Source organism: Cetorhinus maximus, chromosome 1, assembly GCF_964194155.1.
Source record: "Cetorhinus maximus chromosome 1, sCetMax3.hap1.1, whole genome shotgun sequence".
Taxonomy (NCBI): domain Eukaryota; kingdom Metazoa; phylum Chordata; class Chondrichthyes; order Lamniformes; family Cetorhinidae; genus Cetorhinus; species Cetorhinus maximus.
In genome coordinates, this window is record NC_135879.1 from 248,315,654 (window position 1) to 248,339,447 (window position 23,794).

The following is a 23,794-nucleotide window of genomic DNA, read 5'->3' on the forward strand; positions in this document are numbered from 1 at the left end:
GATGCCCAGTCTTGAGTTACTTGATCTGTTCAAATCTATCCCATTTAGCACGGTGGTAGTGCCACACAACACGATAGAGAGTATCCTCAATGTGAAGGCGGGACTTCGTCTCCACAATGACTGTGCGGTGGTCTCTCCTACCAATACTGTCATGGACAGATGCATCTGTGACAGGCAGGTTGGTGCAGATGAGGTCAAGTATGTTTTTCCCTCACCACTTGCCGCAAACTCAATCTAGCAGCTATGTCCTTTAGGACTCGGCCAGCTCAGTCAGTAGTGATGCTACCAGGCCACTCTTGGTGATGGACATTGAAGTCCTGCACCAAGACTACATTCTGTACCCTTGCCACCCTCAGTGCTTCCTCCAATTGATGTGCAACATGGAGGAGAACTGATTCATCAGCTGAGGGAGGGCGGTACATGGTAATCAGCAGGAGGTTTCCTTGCCCATGTTTTACCTGATGACATGGGACTTCATGGGGTCCGGAGTTGATGTTGAGGACTCCCAGGGCAACTCCCTCCTGACTGTATACCACTGTGCCGCCACCTCTGCTGGGTCTCTCCTGCCAGTGGGACAGGACATACCCAGGGATGGTGATGGTGGTGTCTGGGACATTATCTGTAAGGTATGATTCCATGAGGATGATTATGTCAGGCTGTTGCTTGACTAGTCTGTGAGACAGCTCTCCCAATTTTGGCACCAGCCCCCAGATGTTAGTAAGGAGGATTCCAGGGTCGACAGGGCTGCAATTGCCACATCTTTTCTGATGCCTAGGTCGATGCCGGGTGGTCCGTCCGGTTTCATTCCTTTTTTGTGACTTTGTAGCAGTTTGTTACAACTGAGTAGTTTGCTCGGCCATTTCAGATGCAAGGTATAGGCCAGACCAGACAAGGACAACAGATTTCCTTCCCTCAAGGAAACCAGATGGGTTTTTACAACAAATGACAATGGCTCCATGGTCATTAGACTTTTAATTCCAGATTTTTTATTGAATTCAAATTCCACCATCTGCTGTGGTGGGATTCAAACCCGGGTCCCCAGACCCTTACCCTGGGTCTCCAGACCCTTACCCTGGGTGTCTGGATTACTAGTCCAGCAACAATACCACTACACCATTGCCTCCCCACATATCTCGTTTGTACCCAAATAATCTTCTGTATAAGGGCCCCCACCCTCCATTGTTCATTTATTGTTTTATCTAGGTGCTTCTCTGGTGTTTCATACAATCACAGAATGGTTACAGTACAGAAGGAAGCCATTCAACCAGTCATGTTTGTGCTGACTCTCTGCTAGAGCCACTTACCTGTTCCCACTGCCACACCTTTTCCTCGTAGCCCTGCCATTTCTTTCTCAGGTCTCTGGTCTCCTGTTTTCTCCTTGCCCCTTTGACACTTGTATATTTTTATCTTCAGTTTCGTTTTGCCAACAACCTTCAGTCGTTGCAGCCGACAGGACTTGGTGAACAGCGTCAGATATGGAGGAGCTGTGTGTCTTTCCAATGTTCCAACTCTTGACAAGTCGTTTGGGGGCATGGAGTGTGGAAACCAGTATGTGGAGAGAGGCGAGCAGTGTGACTGCGGCAAACCTGCGGTAAGGAGGAATCAAACGTGCCTGGTAATCAGGGTTCACTGTCAGGGCCTATTGAATATTGTGATGGGCACTTTTTTTCTGTGCATCAGGGGCTTTGTGTAAATTTAGGATTGGATTCAAACTGAATTTCTATTCCCAACTGGGATCATTTGGTTTGGATTTGACAAGGCATCTTTCTTTTACGAACACAAAACTTAAAAACAGAAAGAACTGTTTATTTCATGGTTTTCGTGTACGTGCAAATCTTTGCAGCTGATAAAGTACTTGGGAATTGTAGCCAATGTTGAAGGAAATGTAGCAGCAGAGCCTATAAATAGTAAACTGACAAAAATCAGATACCGTTTTTAGTGATGTTCGATGAGGAATAAATATTAGTCAGGACACTGGGGGAAACATGCAAACATAAAAATTAGGAGCAGGAGAAGGCAACTCGGCCCCTCAAGCCTACGCTGCCATTCAATATCATGCCTGATCTCATTGTAACCTTGACTCCACATTCCCGATAACATTTCACCCCCCTTGCTTCAAGAATCTATCTAGCTCTGCCTTAAAAATATTCAAAGATTCTGCTTCCACCGTCTTTTGAGGAAAGGTTCCAAAGACTCACAATCCCAGAAAAAAATTCTCCTTATCTGTTTTAAATGGGTGACCCCTTATTTTTAAACAGTGATTCTCCCACAACAGGAAACATCCTCTCCACATCCACCCTGTCAAGGCCCCTCAGGATCTTAAAGATTTCAATCAAGTCACCTCTTACTCTTCTACTCTACAATGGATACAAGCCTAGCCCGTCCAACCTTTCCTCATAAGACAAACCACCCATTCCAGATAGTCTAGTAAACCTTCTCTGAACTGCTTCCAACACATTTACATCCTTCCTTAAATAAGTAGACCAATACTGTACACAGTACTCGAGATGTGGTCTCGCCAGTGTCCTGTATAACTGAAGCATAACCTCCCTACTTTTATATTCAATTCCCCTCGCAATAAACAATAACATTCTATTAGCTTTCTGAATTACTTGCTGTACCTGCATACTAGCCTTTTGCAATTCATGCACTAAGACACCCAGATCCCTTTGCATCTCAGAGCTCTGCAATCTCTCACTATTTAGATAATATGCTTTTTTTTAACTTTTCCCTGTCAAATGGACAATTTCACATTTTCCCGCATTATACTCCATTTGCCAGGTCTTTGCTCACTCACTTAACCTATCGATATTCCTCTGCAGCCTCTTTAAGTCCTCTTCATGACTTATTTTCCTTCCTATGTTATGTCATCAGCAAATTTAGCAACCATACCTTCAGTCCCTTCATCCAGCTCATTCATATAATTGTAAAAAATTAAGGCCCCAGCACTGATCCCTGAGGCACACCACTCATTACATCTGGTCAATCAGAAAATGACCCTTTTATGCGAACTCTGTTTCCTGTTAGCCAGGCAATCTATCCATGCCAATATGTTACCCCCTACACCATAAACTTTTGTTTTCCACAATAACCTTTGATGTGGCACCTTATCAAATATCAAATACCTTCTGAAAATCTAAATGCAGTACATCCACCGGTTCCCCTTCATCCACAGCACATGTTGCTTCAAAGAACTCCAATAAATTGTTTAAACATGGTTTTCCTTTCACAAAACCATGCTGACTGCCTGATTACCTTGAATTTTTCTAAGTGCTCTGCTGTAATGTCTTCAGTAATAGTTTTTGACATTTTTCCTTTGACAGATGTTAAGCGAACAAGCCTGTTATTTCCTGCTTTCTGTTTCCTCCTCTTTTTGAAAATGGAGTTGAATTCTCTATTTCCCAACCTAATGGGAGCTTAATCTAGGGAATTTTGAAAAATTAAAACCAACACAACTATCTCACGTGCCACTTCTTTTAAGACTCTAGGATAAAATCCATCAGGACCTGGGCACTTGTCAGCCCGGAGCTCCAACAATTTACTAAGTACCATTTCCCTGTGATTTTAATTTTCTTGAGTTCTTCTCTCAATTCTAATTCCTGATTCACAGCTGTTTCTTGGATGCCAATTGTCCTCTACAATGAAAGCTGATGCAAAATACCTGTTCAATTCATCTGCCATCTCCTTTTTTTCCATTATAAATTCTCCTGACTCACTTCCTACAGGACCAACGCTCACTTTTGAAAATAGCTACAGAAACAGTTACAACTTGTCTTTAAATGTCGAAAACAAAAACAGAATTACCTGGAAAAACTCAGCAGGTCTGGCAGCATCGGCGGAGAAGAAACGAGTTGACGTTTCGAGTCCTCATGACCCTTCAACAGAACTGAGTATAGTTAGGAGAGGGGTGAAATATAAGCTGGTTTAAGGTGGGGGGCAGGGGGAGAGAAGTTGAGGGTGGGGTGGTTGTAGGGACAAGCAAGCAGTGATAGGAGCAGATAATCAAAAGATGTCACAGACAAAAGGATCAAAGAGGTGTTGAAGGTGGTGATATTATCTAAGAAAATGTGCTAATTAAGGATGGATGGCAGGACACTCAAGGTACAGCTCTAGTGGGGCTGGGGTGGAAAGACTGACAAGGTATTAGTTGTAGATTTAAAAATAATGGAAATAGGTGGGAAAAGAAAAATCTATATAAATTATTGAAAAAAACAAAAGGGAGGGGGAAGAAACAGGGTGGGGTTGGGGGGAGGGAGTTTAAGATCTAAAGTTGTTGAATCCAATATTCAGCCCGGAAGGCTGTAAAGTGCCTAATCGGAAGATGAGGTGCTGTTCCTCCAGTTTGCGTTGGGCTTCACTGGAACAATGCAGCAAGCCAAGGACAGACATGTGGGCAAGAGAGCAGGGTGGAGTGTTAAAATGGCAAGCGACAGGGAGGTTTGGGTCTTTCTTGCGGACAGACTGCAGGTGTTCTACAAAGCGGTCGCCCAGTTTGCGTTTGGTCTCTCCAATGTAGAGGAGACCGCATTGGGAGCAATGAATGCAGTAGACTAAGTTAGGGGAAATGCAAGTGAAATGCTGCTTCACTTGAAAGGAATGTTTGGGCCCTTGGACAGTGAGGAGAGAGGAAGTGAAGGGGCAGGTGTTGCATCTTCTGCGTGGGCATGGGGAGGTGCCATAGGTGGGGGTTGAGGAGTAGGGGGTGATGGAGGAGTGGACCAGGGTGTCCCGGAGGGAACGATCCCTACGGAATGCCGCCGGGGGGGTGAAGGGAAGATGTGTTTGGTGGTGGCATCATGCTGGAGTTGGCGGAAATGGCGGAGGATGATCCTTTGAATGCGGAGGCTGGTGGGGTGATAAGTGAGGTCAAGGGGGACCCTATCATGTTTCTGGGAAGCTTTCTTTTGTACTGTATTATTCCCTCCTTATTCATTTTTTAGTGATTCTTTGCTGTCTTTCATTTTCTGTCCAATCTTCTGTCCTGCCACCCATCTTTGCACAATGATATTCTTTTTCTTTAAGTTTGATACTGTCTTTAACTTTAGTTAACCATGGATTAGGGGTCCTCCCCTTTTTCTCTCTCATTGGAATGTATCTATTCTTTGTATTCTGAAATATCCCCTTAAATATCTGTCACTGTATCTCCCTTGACCTATGCATTAACCTAATTTGCCAATTCATTTTAGCTAGCTCTATTTTCATGCCCTCATAATTCCCCTTATCTAAGTTTGAAATACTAGTCTTTGAACCACTCTTCTCTCCTACACACTGAAGACAAAATTCAATTATACTATGATTGCTGCTACTGACAGGCACCTTCACTATGAGGTCATTAATTAATCCTGTCTCATTGCACAATACCAGATCAAGTATAGCCGACTCTCTGGTTGCCCCCGAAATGTGCTCTAAGGAACAATCCTGAAAATAAGGGGGAGGTGATGATAAAGTGGAATTGTCACTGGACTAGTAAACTAGAGATGTAGGGTCATGCCATGGAAGATGGTAGAATTTGAATTCAATAAAAATCTGGAATTAAAAGTCTAATGATGAAACCATTGTCAATTGTTGCAAAGACCCACCTGGTTCACTAATGCCCTTTAGGGAAGGAAATCTTACCTGGTCTGGCCTACATGCAACTCCAGACCCACAGAAATATGGCTGACTCTGAAACTCAGTTGTATCAACCACTACAAAGTCACAAGAAAGAAATGAAACTGGACAGTCAACCTAGGCACAGGAAAAGACAATGACAAACTCAACCCTGCAAAGTCCTCCTTGCTAACATCTGGGGGCTAGTGCCAAAATTGGGGAAAGTTGTCTCACAGACTAGTCACGCAACAGCCTGATATTATTATATTTTTAATTCATTCACAAGATGTGGGCTTTGTTGGAAGAGTGCAGAAGGGCATACCAGGAGCAGCACCAGGCATACCCAAAAATGAGGTGTCAATCAGGTGAGGCTATAGCACAGGACTACTTGCATGCCAAACAGCATAAGCAGCAAGTGATAGGCAGAGCTGAGTGATCTCACAACCAATGGATCAGATCTACTCTCTGCAGTCCTGCCACATCCAGTCGTGAATGGTGGTGGATAATTAAACAACTCACTGGAGGAGGAGGCTCCACAAATGTCCCCAGCTTCAATGATGGAGGAGCCCAGCACATCAGTGCAACAGATAAGGCTGAAGCATTCACAACAATTTTCAGCCAGAAGTGCCGAGTGGATGATCCATCTCGGCCTCCTCCGGAGGTCCCCAGCATCACAGATACCAGTCTTCAGCCAATTCGATTCACTTCACGTGATATCAAGAAATGGATGAAGGCATGAGATAGCCTTTGCACTATGGGCCCACACAATATTCCGGCAATAGTACTGAAGACCTGAGCTCCAGAACTGCCACACCCCTAGCCAAGCTGTTCCAGTACAGCTACAACACTGGCATCTGCCCAGCTATTTGGAAAATTGCCCAGGGATGTCCTGTACACAAAATGCAGGACCAATCCAACCCAGCCGATTACCGGCCCCTCAGTCTACCCTCAACCATCAGTAAAGCGCTGGAAGGGGTCATCGACAGTGCTTTCAAGCACTTAACAATAACCTGCTCACTAACGCTCAGTTTGGGTTTGGCCAGGACCACTCAGCTCCTTACGTCATTACAGCCTTGGTTCAAACATGGACAAAAGAGCTGAACTCCCAAGGTGAGGTTAGAGTGTCTGCCCTTGACATCAAGGCTGAGTGCGGCATCAAAAAGCCCGAGCAAAACTGGAGTCAATGGGAATCGGGGGAAACTCTCCACTAGTTGGATTCATACCCAGCACAAAGGAAGATGGTTGTGGTTGTTAGAGGTCAGTCATTTCAGTTCCAGGACATCACTGCAGGAGTTCCTTAGGGTAGTGTCCTCAGCCCAACCATCTTCAGCTGCTTCAATGACCTTCCTTCCATCACAAGGTCAGAAGGGGGGATGTTCGCTGATGATTGCACAATGTTCAGCACCATTCGCGACTCCTTAGGTACTGAAGCAGTCCATGTCCAAATGCAGCAAGACCTGGACAATATTCGTACTTGGGCTGACAAGTGGCAAGTAACATTAACTACCACCTTCTTAAGGGCAACTAGGGAGGGGCAATAAATGCTGGCCCAGCCAGTGAATCCCACATCCCGTGAATGAATAGAATAAAATATTCCTCATCTAGGCTAATTTTGCCCATCTAATTTTTCCAGTCTATATGAAGTTTAAAATGCCCCATGATTATCACCGTATCATTCTGACAAGCTCACGTTATTTCTTCCTTTATACCCCAGCCCCTCATGTGGGTACTGTTAGAGGGCTTGTACACCACTCCTACAAGGGAATTTTCACCTTTACCATTTCTCATCTCTACCCAAACCGCTTTTACATCCTGGTTTCCTGAACTTTGGTCACCCATCTCTAATGTGCTAATACCATCATTAATTAACAGAGCCAGCCGTCCACCTTTTCCTAACTTCCTGTCCTTCCTAAAAGTCACATACCCTTCAGCCATGTCCCTGTAATGGTGATCACACTTATTTCTATTGCGCTATCAGTTCATCTGTTTTGTTTTGAATGCCATGTGCATTCTGATACAGAGCCTTTAGTTTTGACATTTAAATTTTGTAACCTTTCACCTTACCTGCTGACTTATTCTTAGGTTTGTGCTCTGTCCCTTCCTGTCATGGCCTGGTTTCCTTTCCAATATGAATACCTTTCTCTTGCATTGTATCTATGCTTTGATTTACCAAATCTTCCCAAATTTGATTGATCCATTGCCCCTAAAACTATTAGTCTCTACTTCCCTAGTTATGCATCTCGCTAGAACACTGGCCCCAGCACAGTTCAGATGTAGATCGACCCAATGGTGCAGCTCCCACTTTCCGCAGTATTGGTGCCAAACCGGAACCCAGTTCTCCCACACCAGTCTTTGAGCCGTGCATTTATCTCTCTCATTTTATTTGCCCTATACCAATTCGCATGCAGCTCTGATAATAGAAATTATTACCTTTGAGGTTTTTCTTTTTCATTTAGTGCCTAGCTCCTCATACCCTCAATGCAAAACCTTTTTCCTAGTCTTACCTATGTCGTTGGTACCAACATGGAACATAACCACTGGATCCTTCCCCTCCCACTGCATGTTCCTCTTCAGCCTGGAGTACATATCACAAACCCTGCCACTGGCAACACAGCTGTCTGGACTCAATCTCTCGGCTACAGAGAACAGTATCTTTCCCGCTAACTATGCTGTCTCCTATCATTGCCACTTTCCTGTTCGTTCCCCACTTGAATGTCTCCTTCACCATGGTGCCATGGTCAATTCGCTCATCCACCTTGCAGTCCTTCTTACCCACACAGGTAGCAAGCACTTCACACCTGTTGGACAAAGTCAAGGGCTGAAGCTCCTCCATCTCTACATGCTGATTCCCCTTATCTGCCTGACTTGCAGACATCCTCCTGTCCCTGACCATTGACCAACACCAAAGCTCTGCCTAACCTAAGGGAAGAGATTGCCTCCTGGAACAAAGTGTTCAGGCATCGCTCCCCTTCTCTAATCTCCTGCAATGTCTGCAACTTAGACTCCACCTCAGCAACTCAGAGCTGGAGTTGCTAAGCTGCAGACTTTCTGCATATATGTTTGTCCAAGATTGCAGTGCATTTCATGGAGTCATACCTAGCACAAAGGAAGATGGTTGTGGTTGTGGCTGGAGGTCAATCTCAGTTCCAGGACATCACCGCAGGAGTTCTTCATGGTAGTATCCTAGGCCCAAACATCTTTAGCTGCTTCTATGGTATTCCTTCCATCATAAGGTCAGAAGTGGGGATGTTCGCTGATGATTGCACAATGTTCAGCACCATTCGCAACTCCTCAGATACTGAAGCAGTCCATGTCCAAATGCAGCAAGACCTAGACAATATCCAAAGTTGGACTGACAAGTGACAAGTAACGTTCATGCCGCATAAGTGCCAGGCAATGACCATCTCCAACAAGAGAGAATCTAACCATCATCCCTTGACATTCAATGGCATTTTGATCGCTGAATCCACCATTATCAACATCCTGGGGGTTACTATTGACCAGAAACTGAGCTGGACTAGCTGCATAAATGCTGTGGCTACAAGAGCATTGTCAGAGGCTAGGAATTTTGTGGCGAGTAACTCACCTTCTGACTCCCAAAGTCTGTCCACCATCTTCGAGGAGTGTGATGGAATATTCCCCACTTGTCTGGATGAGTGCAGCTCCCACAACACTCAAGAAGCTTGACACCATCCAGGACAAAGCAGCCACCTTGATTGGCACCCCTTCCACAAACATTCACTCCCCCCTTCATCTCTGAAGAACAGAGACAGTGTTTACCATCTACAAGATGCACTGCAGAAACTCACCAAGGCTCTTTACGCAGCACCTTCCAAACCCATAACCGCTAACATCTAGAAGGACAAGGGGCAGCCGACACATGGGAACACCACCATCTGGAAGCTCCTCTCCAAGCCACTCACCATCCTGAATTGGAAATGTATCGCTGTTCCTTCACTGTCGCTGGGTCAAAATCCCTAACAGCACTGTGGATGTACCTACACCACATGGACTGCAGTGGTTCAAGAAGGCAGCTCACCACCACTAAGGGCAACTAGGGATGGGCAATAAATGCTGGCCCAGCCAGCGAAGCCCACATTCCGTGAATTAATAAAAAAAGGATTCCCACATGATGCAGTCACGGCACAGCACAAACCTTGCCATTTCTATCCAACCTTATTTATTTACTTAGTAAATTAGTTAATAATTTTCACAGATTAGATAATGGAAAAATTTCACTCAGGTAGCTTTGATACCAAGGGAGGAAACTCACCAACTACTGGAGGTGGAGAAAAAGAAAAAAAGGAGAAAAAGAAAAAAGGGACAAAAAAATTTCCCCTCTGCACCAAATTCCTACTTGAGCCAAATTCCCAACTCCTCACTCAATTTATGTCTCACTCTGGTGTAGTCTGATGTCCGCTCACCCCTTCCTGCTTGCAGGTTTAAAACCTCTACTTTGATAGAGACTCTGATGACTCACTAGTCAACTCAGCTTTTTGCTACAGCAATTCATGAGATTGAAACCCTACTAGGGGGTGCAGAGGAGATTCACCAGGATGTTGCCTGGGATGAAACATTTAAGTTATGATGAGAGGTTGGATAGACTTGGGTTGTTTTTGTTGGAGCAGAGAAGGCTGAGGGGCAACCTGATCGAGGTGTACAAGATTATGAGGGGCATGGACAGGGTGGATATGGAGCAGCTGTTCCCCTTAGTTGAAGGGCATAAGTTCAAGGTGAGGGTCAGGAGGTTTAGGGGGGATGTGAGGAAAAGCTTTTTTACCCAGAAGGTGGTGACGATCTGGAATGTGCTGCCTGGGAGGGTGGTGGAGGCGGGTTGCCTCACATCCTTTAAAAATTACCTGGATAAGCACTTGGCACCTCATAACATTCAAGGCTATGGGCCAAGTGCTGGTAAATGGGGTTAGGTAGGTAGGTCAGGTGTTTCTCTCGTGTCGGTGCAGACTTGATGGGCTGAAGGGCCTCTTCTGCACTTCTGTGATTCTGATTCTGTGATTCCTTGAAATTTCAAACAGTCACAGCAGTTTATACTAAATTAAAAAATGGTGCTGATTGGTTGGTAAGTCGGTTCTGATTGGCCGAGACATTGCCATGGAGGAAGCAACAATGAATTATTGGCTCCCCAAGCTCTTGGGAGATCCAAAAAAGGTGCAAGGCTTGAATATTCTTTTGTTTGCAGAGAACAGGTCCCTGCATTTGAATGTATGTTGCTTCTATCAAGTGTAAATGAACCAGTTTACGAGCTCAACTGATTATCTTAAACTGTTTGTTAGTATCATAGCACACTCAGGGTTGTTCAGTAAGTGTTGGCCAATCACAGAATTACATGTAACACTGTTTTGGATTTTGCAAGTGCAGGCTGGTTGAGTACAATCTGTAGTCTGGCTATTTCAGACAATCGAAGGGACATGCTGCTTCATTTGATCAACCAATCACTGCGATATTCAGCCTACATAACTGGCATCACACGGGCACTGAAATTCATACACAACGTGCTCAATTGTGTGGTAGGCAGATGTCCTGGACTGATGGCCGTGTCCTGGTAGTGGAAATTGCATCAATTGGCTTCTTTAACCTGTTGGTCAATTTTTGACAGTGCTAATTCGCAATTGGGCCAAAGACTGCCACTTTCAGACCTGAAAAGTTCCCAGTCTATCTAAAATTACCCAGAAAGGCAAAGTATCTCAATTTGGCACACCTCCCATACTAGAGCACCTTTCAGATTTTTGCTGAAATCCCACAATGGAACTTGAATGCATGATATTCTGAAACAGAGGCGTGATCAATTTAAATATTATGCTTTGAATCCACTGAAACTCCTTTTACAATGTTGAGATGTCACCCCTGTAAACCAGTATTTTCTGTGTTTGTTTTACCCTCAGGAATGTTCGGATCCCTGCTGTGAACCATTGACCTGTAAACTCAAATCTGGTGCAAGATGCTCGTCAATTGGTGCCTGCTGTAAGAATTGCCAAGTAAGATCTCATTGCACCATTCTGTGCCATACCACTTTGTGCCATACAGGACAGGTTGAGAGAGTGGTTAATAAAGCATACAGCATCCTAGGCTTTATTAATAGGGCATAGAGTACAAAAGCAAGGAAGTTATGTTAAACTTGTATAGAACACTGTTTTGGCCTCAACTGGAGTTCTGGGAGCCACAATTTAGGAAAGATGCGAAGGCATTAGAGAGAGTGCCAAAAACATTCATGAGAATGCTTCCAGGAATGAGGAACTTCAGTCATGAAGGTAGATTGGAGAAGACAGATTTTTGACAGAAAAGGGAGTCAAGGTTTGGGGAGCTGGGGGCAGAGAAGAAAGTCGAGTTGAGACCACAGTGAGGTCAACCATGATCTTATTGAATGGCTGAGCAGGCTTGAAGGACTCCTAAATCCTGTAGAATATACTTCTACATTTCTATGTAGAGCTGGGACTGTTTTGCTTGAAGAAGAAAGCTGAGCGGAGATTTGATCGAGCTATACAAAATCATGAGGGGTCTGGATAGAGTCCATAGGGGAAAACTGTTCCATTGGTGGAAGGATTGAGAACAAAGGGGCGTAGATTTAAGATAATTGGCAAAAGAAACAATGGCCACATGAGGGAAAATTTTTTGCACACAGCAAGTGGTTATGAACTAGAAGACACTGCCTGAGAGGTTCAATCGAGGGATTGAAGAGGGAAATGGATTATTATCTAAAAAGGAAGAATGTGCAGGGCTACAAACAGATGGTGGGAAAGTGGCATTAAGTAAATTGATCCTTCAGAATGCCAGCAGAGAGGTGATGTGCCAAATGATCTTATTCCTGTAACCATTCTGTGATTCTGGATTTTGAGGGACTGGATGATATCATAGCTTAAACACTGGTCTTCATATATGGGCTTGGATTCCAGCTCACATTTAGGGTGAGAGTTTCTTTTCACAGCTGACGGTAAGCATCCAATTCTCCTTAAATTGATCTAAAGTGACATTCTTGGGGCAGAGTATTTAAGTTGGAGTGCGGGTGCACGCCCAACCCGATCGGATGCGAAATTGCACGAGATAATGTCAGGCGAGTGTCCGCCGTCATTCCACACTTGGGCGATATTTCAGTCAGTGGGCGTGCCTGTGTGTCGGAAGTGCACCCGCCAACAATTGAAAAGACAATTAAAGTCGTTAAAGTTCCAATTGTCCCCGATTTTTCGTGGTCCGTCCAACCTTCTGGTTGGTGGGTGGGCGAATCTACCAGGCGGACTTTGCATGTTTGATGAAACCTCATCCAAGGTTTCTGTTATTAAATGAAAGAAAAAAAAAAATCGACAGAATTTTTAACGTGTGTTCAAGTAACTGATTGTGATGCTTGGACATTTGTTTCCTAATTTTAAAATCTTTATTTCATTGTTTTGAACTCTTCAGCTCCCTGAGGAAGCTCTCTGCCTTTATAGAAACATAGAAACTAGGAACAGAAGGAGGCCATTCAGCCCTTCGAACCTGCTCCGCCATTCATTATGATCAAGGCTGATCATCCAACTCAATAGCCTGCTCCCACTTTCTCCCCTTATCCTTGATCCCTTTCGCCCCAAGAGCTATATCTAACTCCTTCTTGAAAACATACAATGTTTTGGTCTCAACTACTTTCTGTGGTAGCGAATTCCACAGGCTCACCACTCCCTGGGTGAAGAGATTTCTCCTCATCTCAGTCCTAAATTGTCTACCCCATATCCTCAGACTGTGACCACTGGTTCTGGATTCCCCCACCATCGGGAACATCCTTCCTGCATCTACCCTGTCTAGTCCTGTTAGAATTTTATAGGTTTCTATGAGATCCCCCCTCATTCTTCTGAACTCCAGCGAATATAATCCTAACCGACTCCATCTCTCCTCATATGTCAGTCCCGCCATCCCAGGAATCAGTCTGGTAAACCTTCGCAGCACTCCCTCTATAGTAAGAACATCTTTCCTCAGATACGGAGACCAAAACTGCGCACAATATTCCAGGTGTGGTCTCACCAAGGCCCTGTACAATTGCAGCAAGACATCCCTGTTCCTGTACTCGAATCCTCTCACTATGAAGGACAACATACCATTTGCCTTCTTTACCGCCTGCTGCACCTGCATGCTTACCTTCAGCGACTGGTGTACAAGGACACCCAGGTCTCGTTGCACATTCCCCTCTCTCAATTTTTAGCCATTCAGATAATAATCTGCCTTCCTGTTTTTGCTACTAAAATGGATAACCTCACATTTATCCACATTATATTGCATCTGCCATACATTTGCCCACTCACTCAGCTTGTCCAAATCACACTGAAGCATCTCTACATCCTCCTCACAGCTCACCCTCCCGATCAGCTTTGTGTCATCTGCAAATTTGAAGATATTACATTTAGTTCCCTCATTTAAATTATTAATATATATTGTGAATAGTAGGGGTCTCAGCACCGATCCCTGCAATATCCCAATAGTCGCTGTCTGGCATTCGGAAAAAGACCTATTTATTCCTACTGTTTGTTTCCTGTCTGCCAACCAGTTTTCTATCCATTTCAATACACTACCCCCAATCCCATGTGCTTTAATTTTACACGCTAATCTCTTATGTGGGACTTTGTCGAAAGTTGCTATAAATATCTATGCTGTTACTCTCACATTCTCTCGCTGTAAGTGGCCCAGCCGTTTCTCTCACACTCTCTTCACAGAATCACAGTGCAGAAGAGGCCCTTTGGCCCATCGAGTCTGCACTGACACGTGAGAAACACCTGACCTACTTACCTAATCCCATTTACCAGCACTTGGCCCATAGCCTTGAATGTTATGATGTGCCAAGTGCTCATCCAGATACATTTTAAAGGATGTGAGGCAACCCGCCTCCACCACCCTCCCAGGCAGTGCATTCCAGACCGTCACCATGCTCTGGGTAAAAAAGCTTTTCCTCACATTCCCCCTAAACCTCCTGCCCCTCACCTTGAACTTATGTCCCCTTGTGACTGACCCTTCAACTGAGGGGAACAGCTGCTTCCTATCCACCCTGTCCATGCCCCTCATAATCTTGTACACCTCGATCAGGTCGCCCCTCAGTCTTCACTGCTCCAACGAAAACAACCCAAGTCTATCCAACCTCTCTTCATAACTTAAATGTTTCATACCAGGCAACATCCTGGTGAATCTCTTCTGCACCCCCTCCAGTGCAATCACATCCTTCCTATAATGTGGTGACCAGAACTGCACACAGTACTCCAGCTGTGGCCTCACCAAGGTTCTATACAACTCCAACATGACCTCCCTACTTTTGTAATCTATGCCTCGACTGACAAAGGCAAGTGTCCCATATGCCTTTTTCAACACCCCACTAACATGTCCTTCCGCCTTCAGAGATCTATGGACACACACGCCAAGGTCCCTTTGTTCCTCAGAACTTCCTAGTGCCATGCCGTTCATTGAATACTTCCTTGTCAAATTACTCCTTCCAAAGTGTATCACCTCACACTTTTCAGGGTTAAATTCCATCTGCCACTTATCTGCCCATTTGACCATCCCGTCTATATCTTCCTGTGGCCCAAGACGCTCAACCTCTCTGTTAACCACCCAGCCAATATTTGTGTCATCCACAAACTTACTATTCCTAACCCCCACATAGTCATCTGTGTCTTGCTGTAAATTAACAAGCTGCTTTTCCCCACACTCTCTCGCTGTAAATGACCACGCTGTTTCACTTGTGCTCTCTCGCTGTAAATGGCCCCACAATTTCTCTTCACTCTCTCACTGTTATTGGCCCCAATGTTTCTCTGCCACTCCCTTGCTGTAAATGATCATGCTGTTTCTCTCACACAGTCTCGCTGTAAATGACCACGCTGTTTCTCTCACACAGTCCCGCTGTAAAGGGCACAAGTGTTTCTCTCACACTCTCGCTGTAAATGGCCCTAATTTTTCTTTTAGACTAGCTCCCTGTAAATGATCATGCTATTTCTCTCTCACTCTCTTGCTATAAATGCCCCCACTGTTTCTCTCTCACTCTCTTGCTATAAATGCCCCCACTGTTTCTCTCTCACTCTCTTGCTATAAATGCCCCCACTGTTTCTCTCACAGTCTCTTGCTGTAAATGCCCCCACTGTTTCTCTCACGCTCTCTCATCTTAAATGGTCCTGCTGTTTCCCTCACACTCTCTCCCTGTAAATGACAACACTGTTTCTCTCTCACTTACTCACTGTAAATGACCACACTGGTTGTCTCACACTCTCTCACTTCAAATAGCTCCGCTGTTTCTCTCACACTCTCTCCCTGTAAATGACCACATTGCTTCTCTGATACTCTCTCTTGCTGTAATGACCACACTGTTTCCCTTAAACTGTCTTGCTGTAAATGGCCCTACTGTTTCTTTCACACTCTCTTGCTGTAAATGGCACTGGTGTTTCTCTCACACTCTCACACTATAAATGGCCCCACTGTTTCTCTCACACTCTCACACTCTAAATGGCCCCACTGTTTCTCTCACACTCTCACACTCTAAATGGCCCCACTGTTTCTCTCACACTCTCACACTCTAAATGGCCCCACTGTTTCACTCACTCTCTCACTGTAAATGACCACACTCTTTCTCTCTCACTCTCTCGCTGTAAATGGCCACGCTCTTTCTCTCTCACTCTCTCACTGTAAATGACCACGCTCTTTCTCTCTCACTCTCTCGCTGTAAATGACCACACTCTTTCTCTCTCACTCTCTCGCTGTAAATGACCACGCTCTTTCTCTCTCACTCTCTCACTGTAAATGACTCCACTGCTTCTCCCACACTCCCTCTTGCTGTAAATGACCACACTGTTTCCCTTAAACTCTCGCTGTAAATGGCCCTGCTGTTTCTTTCACACTCTCTTGCTGTAAATGGCAGTGGTGTTTCTCTCACACGCTTTCACTGTTAATGGCCACGCTGTCTCTCTCACACTCTCTCACTTTAAATGACCACACTGTCTCTCTCACACTCTCTCACTATAAATGACCACACTGTCTCTCTCACACTCTCTCACTGTAAATGGCCCTACTGTTTCTCTCACACTCACTCACTCTTAATAGCCCCACTCTTTCTCTCACACTCTCTCGCTGTAAATGACCACGCTGTTTCTCTTACACTCTCTCACTGTAAATGACCACACTGTTTCTCTCACACTCTCACTGTAAATGACCACACTGTTTCTCTCACACTCTCTCACTGTAAATGACCACGCTGTTTCTCTCTCACTCTCTCCTTGTAAATGATCATGCTATTTCTCTTTCAGTCTCTTGCTGTAAATGCCTCCACTGTTTCTCTCACACTCTCTTGCTGTAAATGCCCCCACTGTTTCTCTCACATGCTCTTGCTGTAAATGCCCCCACTGTTTCTTTCACGCTCTCTCATCTTAAATTGTCCTGCTGTTTCCCTCACAGTCTCTCCCTGTAAATGACAACACTGTTTATCTCTCACTCACTCACTGTAAATGACCACACTGGTTGTCTCACAGTCTCTCACTTCAAATAGCTCCACTGTTTCTCTCACACTCTCTCCCTGTAAATGACCATGCTGCTTCTCCCACACTCTCTCTTGCTGAAAATGACCACGCTGTTTCCCTTAATCTCTCTCGCTGTAAATGGCACTGGTGTTTCTCTCACACTCGCTCACTGTAAATGGCCCCGCTGTTTCTTTCACACTCTCTCACTGTAAATGACTACGCTGTTCTCTTACACTCCCTCGCTGTAAATGGCCCTACTATTTCTCTCACACTCTCTCACTTTAAATTACCACACTGTTACTCTCACTGCCTCGCTGTAAATGCCCCCACTGTTTCTCTCACACTGCCTCGCTGTAAATGGCCCACTGTTTCTCTCACACTGTAAATGGCCACACTGTTTCTCTCACACTCTCTCTCTCTCTTAATAGCCCCGCTGTTTCTCCCATGTTCTCTTGCTGTAAATGACCATACTGTTTCTCTTACACTCCCTCGCTGTAAATGGCCCCGCAATTTCTCTTCGCTCTCTTGCTGTTATTGGCTCCGCTGTTTCACTCAAACTCTCTCTACCTAAATGTCCCTGATGTTTCTCTCACACTTTCTCACTGTAAAGGGCACCGGTGTTTGACTCAAACTCTCTCCCTGTAAATGACCATGCAATTTCTCTTACACTCTCACCCTATAGATGGCCCTGCTGTTTCTCTCACTTCCTTCCTGTAAATGACCACGCTGTTTCTCTCACTTCCTGTAAATGACCACGCTGTTTCTCTCACTTCCTTCCTGTAAATGACCATGCTGTTTCTCTCACTTCCTTCCTGTAAATGACCACGCTGTTTCTCTCACGCTCTCTCCCTGTAAATGACTACGCTGTTTCTCTCACACTCTCTCACTGTAAATGACCACACTGTTTCTCTCACACTCTCTCACTGTAAATGACTACGCTGTTTCTCTCACACTCTCTCACTGTAAATGACTACGCTGTTTCTCTCACACTGTCTCACTGTAAATGACCACACTGTTTCTCTCACACTCTCTCACTGTAAATGACCACACTGTTTCTCTCACACTCTCTCCCTGTAAATGACCATGCTCTTTCTCTCTCACTCTCTCACTGTAAATGACCAGGCTGTTTCTCTCACACTCTATCCCTGTAAATGACCATGCTGCTTCTCTCACACTCTATCCCTGTAAATGACCATGCTGTTTCTCTCATACTCTATCCCTGTAAATGACCATGCTGTTTCTCTCACACTCTATACCTGTAAATGACCATGCTGCTGCTCTCACACTCTATCCCTGTAAATGACCATGCTGCTTCTCTCACACTCTATCCCTGTAAATGACCATGCTGCTTCTCTCACACTCTATCCCTGTAAAATACCATGCTGTTTCTCTCACACTCTATCCCTGTAAATGACCACGCTGCTTCTCTCACACTCTATCCCTGTAAATGACCATGCTGCTGCTCTCACACTCTATCCCTGTAAATTACCATGCTGCTGCTCTCACACTCTATCCCGGTAAATGACCATGCTGCTTCTCTCACACTCTATCCCTGTAAATGACCATGCTGCTTCTCTCACACTCTATCCCTGTAAATGACCATGCTGCTTCTCTCACACTCTCTCCCTGTAAATGACCATGCTGCTTCTCCCACACTCTCTCTTGCTGAAAATGACCACGCTGTTTCCCTTAATCTCTCTCGCTGTAAATGGCACTGGTGTTTCTCTCACACTCGCTCACTGTAAATGGCCCCGCTGTTTCTTTCACACTCTCTCACTGTAAATGACTACGCTGTTCTCTTACACTCCCTCGCTGTAAATGGCCCTACTATTTCTCTCACACTCTCTCACTTTAAATTACCACACTGTTACTCTCACTGCCTCGCTGTAAATGCCCCCACTGTTTCTCTCACACTGCCTCGCTGTAAATGGCCCACTGTTTCTCTCACACTGTAAATGGCCACACTGTTTCTCTCACACTCTCTCTCTCTCTTAATAGCCCCGCTGTTTCTCCCATGTTCTCTTGCTGTAAATGACCATACTGTTTCTCTTACACTCCCTCGCTGTAAATGGCCCCGCAATTTCTCTTCGCTCTCTTGCTGTTATTGGCTCCGCTGTTTCACTCAAACTCTCTCTACCTAAATGTCCCTGATGTTTCTCTCACACTTTCTCACTGTAAAGGGCACCGGTGTTTGACTCAAACTCTCTCCCTGTAAATGACCATGCAATTTCTCTTACACTCTCACCCTATAGATGGCCCTGCTGTTTCTCTCACTTCCTTCCTGTAAATGACCACGCTGTTTCTCTCACTTCCTGTAAATGACCACGCTGTTTCTCTCACTTCCTTCCTGTAAATGACCATGCTGTTTCTCTCACTTCCTTCCTGTAAATGACCACGCTGTTTCTCTCACGCTCTCTCCCTGTAAATGACTACGCTGTTTCTCTCACACTCTCTCACTGTAAATGACCACACTGTTTCTCTCACACTCTCTCACTGTAAATGACTACGCTGTTTCTCTCACACTCTCTCACTGTAAATGACTACGCTGTTTCTCTCACACTGTCTCACTGTAAATGACCACACTGTTTCTCTCACACTCTCTCACTGTAAATGACCACACTGTTTCTCTCACACTCTCTCCCTGTAAATGACCATGCTCTTTCTCTCTCACTCTCTCACTGTAAATGACCAGGCTGTTTCTCTCACACTCTATCCCTGTAAATGACCATGCTGCTTCTCTCACACTCTATCCCTGTAAATGACCATGCTGTTTCTCTCATACTCTATCCCTGTAAATGACCATGCTGTTTCTCTCACACTCTATACCTGTAAATGACCATGCTGCTGCTCTCACACTCTATCCCTGTAAATGACCATGCTGCTTCTCTCACACTCTATCCCTGTAAATGACCATGCTGCTTCTCTCACACTCTATCCCTGTAAAATACCATGCTGTTTCTCTCACACTCTATCCCTGTAAATGACCACGCTGCTTCTCTCACACTCTATCCCTGTAAATGACCATGCTGCTGCTCTCACACTCTATCCCTGTAAATTACCATGCTGCTGCTCTCACACTCTATCCCGGTAAATGACCATGCTGCTTCTCTCACACTCTATCCCTGTAAATGACCATGCTGCTTCTCTCACACTCTATCCCTGTAAATGACCATGCTGCTTCTCTCACACTCTATCCCTGTAAATGACCATGCTGCTTCTCTCACACTCTATCCCTGTAAATGACCATGCTGCTTCTCTCACACTCTATCCCTGTAAATGACCATGCTGTTTCTCTCACACTCTATCCCTGTAAATGACCATGCTGCTGCTCTCACACTCTATCCCTGTAAATTACCATGCTGCTGCTCTCACACTCTATCCCTGTAAATGACCATGCTGTTTCTCTCACACTCTATCCCTGTAAAATACCATGCTGCTTCTCTTGCACTGTCCTACTGTAAAATACCATGCTGCTTCTCTTGCACTGTCCTACTGTAAATGACCACACTGTTTCTCTCACACACTCACCCTGCAAATGGCCCCGCAGATTCTCTCACAATAGATGTCCCTGCTGTTTCTCTCATGCTCTCTTGCTGTAAATGACTACACTGCTTCCCTCACACTCACTTACGGTAAATTACCATGCTATTTCTCTCACACTCTCTCGCTGTAAATGACCATGCTATTTCTCTCACACTCTATCCCTGTAAATGACCATGCTATTTCTCTCACATTCTCTCCCTGTAAATAGCCCCACTGTTTCTCTCACACGTAATCATTTTAAATGGCCCGGCTGTTTCTCTCACACCCTCTACCTCTAAATGGCCCCGCTGTTGCTCACACTCTCTCTTTGCAAAGGGCACCAGCGTTTATCTCAGACTCCATCACTGTAAATGGCCCCGCTGTTTCTCTCTCACTCTCTCACTGTAAATGGCCCCGCTGTTTCTCTCACACCCTCTCCCTGTAAATGGCCACGCTGTTTCTCTCACACTCTCTCTTTGTAAAGGGCACCAGCGTTTCTCTCAGACTCCATCGCTGTAAATGGCCCCGCTGTTTCTCTCTCACTCTCTCACTGTAAATGACCACATTATTCTTCTCACACTCTCTTACTTTTACAGGACCCGCTGTTTCTCTCACACTCTATCCCTGTAAATGACCATACTGTTTCTCTCACACTCTCTCAATGTAAATGGCCCCGCTGTTTCTCTCACACTGTCTCACTGTAAATGACCACGCTGTTTCTCTCACACTCTCTCAATGTAAATGGCCCCGCTGTTTCTCTCACACTCTATCCCTGTAAATGACCATGCTGTTTCTCTCACACTCTATCCCTGTAAATGACCACACTGTTTCTCTCACACTCTATCCCTGTAAATGACCGTGCTGTTTCTCTCACACTCTATCTCTGTAAATGACCATGCTGTTTCTCTCACACTCTATCCCTGTAAATGACCATGCTGTTTCTCTCACACTCTATCCCTGTAAATGACCGTGCTGTTTCTCTCACACTCTATCCCTGTAAATGACCAGGCTGTTTCTCTCACACTCTATCCCTGTAAATGACCATGCTGTTTCTCTCACACTCTATCCCTGTAAATGACCATGCTGTTTCTCTCACACTCTATCCCTGTAAATGACCATGTTGTTTCTCTCACACTCTATCCCTGTAAATGAACATGCTGTTTCTCTCACACTATATCCCTGTAAATGACCGTGCTGTTTCTCTCACACTCTATCCCTGTAAATGACCATGCTGCTTCTCTCACACTCTATCCCTGTAAATGACCATGCTGCTTCTCTCACACTCTATCCCTGTAAATGACCATGCTGTTTCTCTCACACTCTATCCCTGTAAATGACCACGCTGTTTCTCTCACACTCTATCCCTGTAAATGACCACGCTGTTTCTCTCACACTCTATCCCTGTAAATGACCGTGATGTTTCTCTCACACTCTATCCCTGTAAATGACCATGCTGTTTCTCTCACACTCTATCCCTGTAAATGACCACGCTGTTTCTCTCACACTCTATCCCTGTAAATGACCATGCTGTTTCTCTCACACTCTATCCCTGTAAATGACCATGCTGCTGCTCTCACACTCTATCCCTGTAAATGACCATGCTGCTTCTCTCACACTCTATCCCTGTAAATGACCATGCTGCTTCTCTCACACTCTATCCCTGTAAATGACCGTGCTGTTTCTCTCACACTCTATCCCTGTAAATGACCATGCTGCTTCTCTCACACTCTATCCCTGTAAATGACCATGCTGCTTCTCTCACACTCTATCCCTGTAAATGACCATGCTGTTTCTCTCACACTCTATCCCTGTAAATGACCACGCTGTTTCTCTCACACTCTATCCCTGAAAGTGACCACGCTGTTTCTCTCACACGTAATCATTTTAAATGGCCCGGCTGTTTCTCTCACACCCTCTACCTCTAAATGGCCCCGCTGTTGCTCACACTCTCTCTTTGCAAAGGGCACCAACGTTTATCTCAGACTCCATCACTGTAAATGGCCCCGCTGTTTCTCTCTCACTCTCTCACTGTAAATGGCCCCGCTGTTTCTCTCACACCCTCTCCCTGTAAATGGCCACGCTGTTTCTCTCACACTCTCTCTTTGTAAAGGGCACCAGCGTTTCTCTCAGACTCCATCGCTGTAAATGGCCCCGCTGTTTCTCTCTCACTCTCTCACTGTAAATGACCACATTATTCTTCTCACACTCTCCTACTTTTACAGGACCCGCTGTTTCTCTCACACTCTATCCCTGTAAATGACCATACTGTTTCTCTCACACCCTCTCAATTTAAATGACCACGCTGTTTCTCTCACACTCTATCCCTGTAAATGACCATGCTGTTTCTCTCACACTCTATCCCTGTAAATGACCGTGCTGTTTCTCTCACACTCTATCCCTGTAAATGACCAGGCTGTTTCTCTCACACTCTATCCCTGTAAATGACCATGCTGTTTCTCTCACACTCTATCCCTGTAAATGACCATGCTGTTTCTCTCACACTCTATCCCTGTAAATGACCATGTTGTTTCTCTCACACTCTATCCCTGTAAATGACCATGCTGTTTCTCTCACACTATATCCCTGTAAAATACCGTGCTGTTTCTCTACCACTCTGTTGCTGTAAACGACCACGCTGTTTCACTCACACTCTCTCGCTGTAAGTGACCACGCTGTTTCACTCACACTCTCTCGCTGTAAGTGACCACGCTGTTTCACTCACACTCTCTCGCTGTAAGTGACCACGCTGTTTCACTCACTGTAAATGACCACACTGTTTCACACACACTCTCTCACTCTAATTGGCCCCACAGTTTCTCTTCACTCTCTCGCTGTTATTGACCCCACTGTTTCTCTACCACTCTGTTGCTGTAAATGACCATGCTGTTTCACTCATACACTCGCGCTGCAAGTGACCACACTGTTTCTCTCACACTCTCTCGCTGTAAATGGCCCCGCAGTTTCTCTTCACTCTCTCGTAAAGGGCCCTGCTGTTTCTGTCACACTCTCTCACTGTAAATGGCTCCACTGTTACTCTCACATTTTTCTCCCTGGAAGTGACCACGCTGTTTCTCTCACACACCCTCACTGTAACTGGCCCCGCTGTATCCCTCACATTCTCTCGCTCTAAATGGCTACGCGACTCATCTCTCACACTCTCACTGTAAATGGCCCCGCAGTTTCTCTTCACTCTCTCACTGTTTTTGGCCACACTG

The 23,794-nt window shown here is 45.2% G+C and overlaps 1 protein-coding gene across 1 annotated transcript in view; it reads left to right on the plus strand.

Annotated features, from left to right (window-relative positions):
- Positions 1-23,794, plus strand: part of LOC144680247 (disintegrin and metalloproteinase domain-containing protein 12-like) — a 378,378-nt gene that overhangs the window by 197,250 nt on the left and 157,334 nt on the right. The window contains exons 12-13 of the mRNA XM_078541279.1: positions 1,414-1,591; positions 11,490-11,582. Of these exons, the coding sequence (XP_078397405.1) occupies positions 1,414-1,591; positions 11,490-11,582 (271 nt within the window). The remainder of the gene's footprint in view (positions 1-1,413; positions 1,592-11,489; positions 11,583-23,794) is intronic.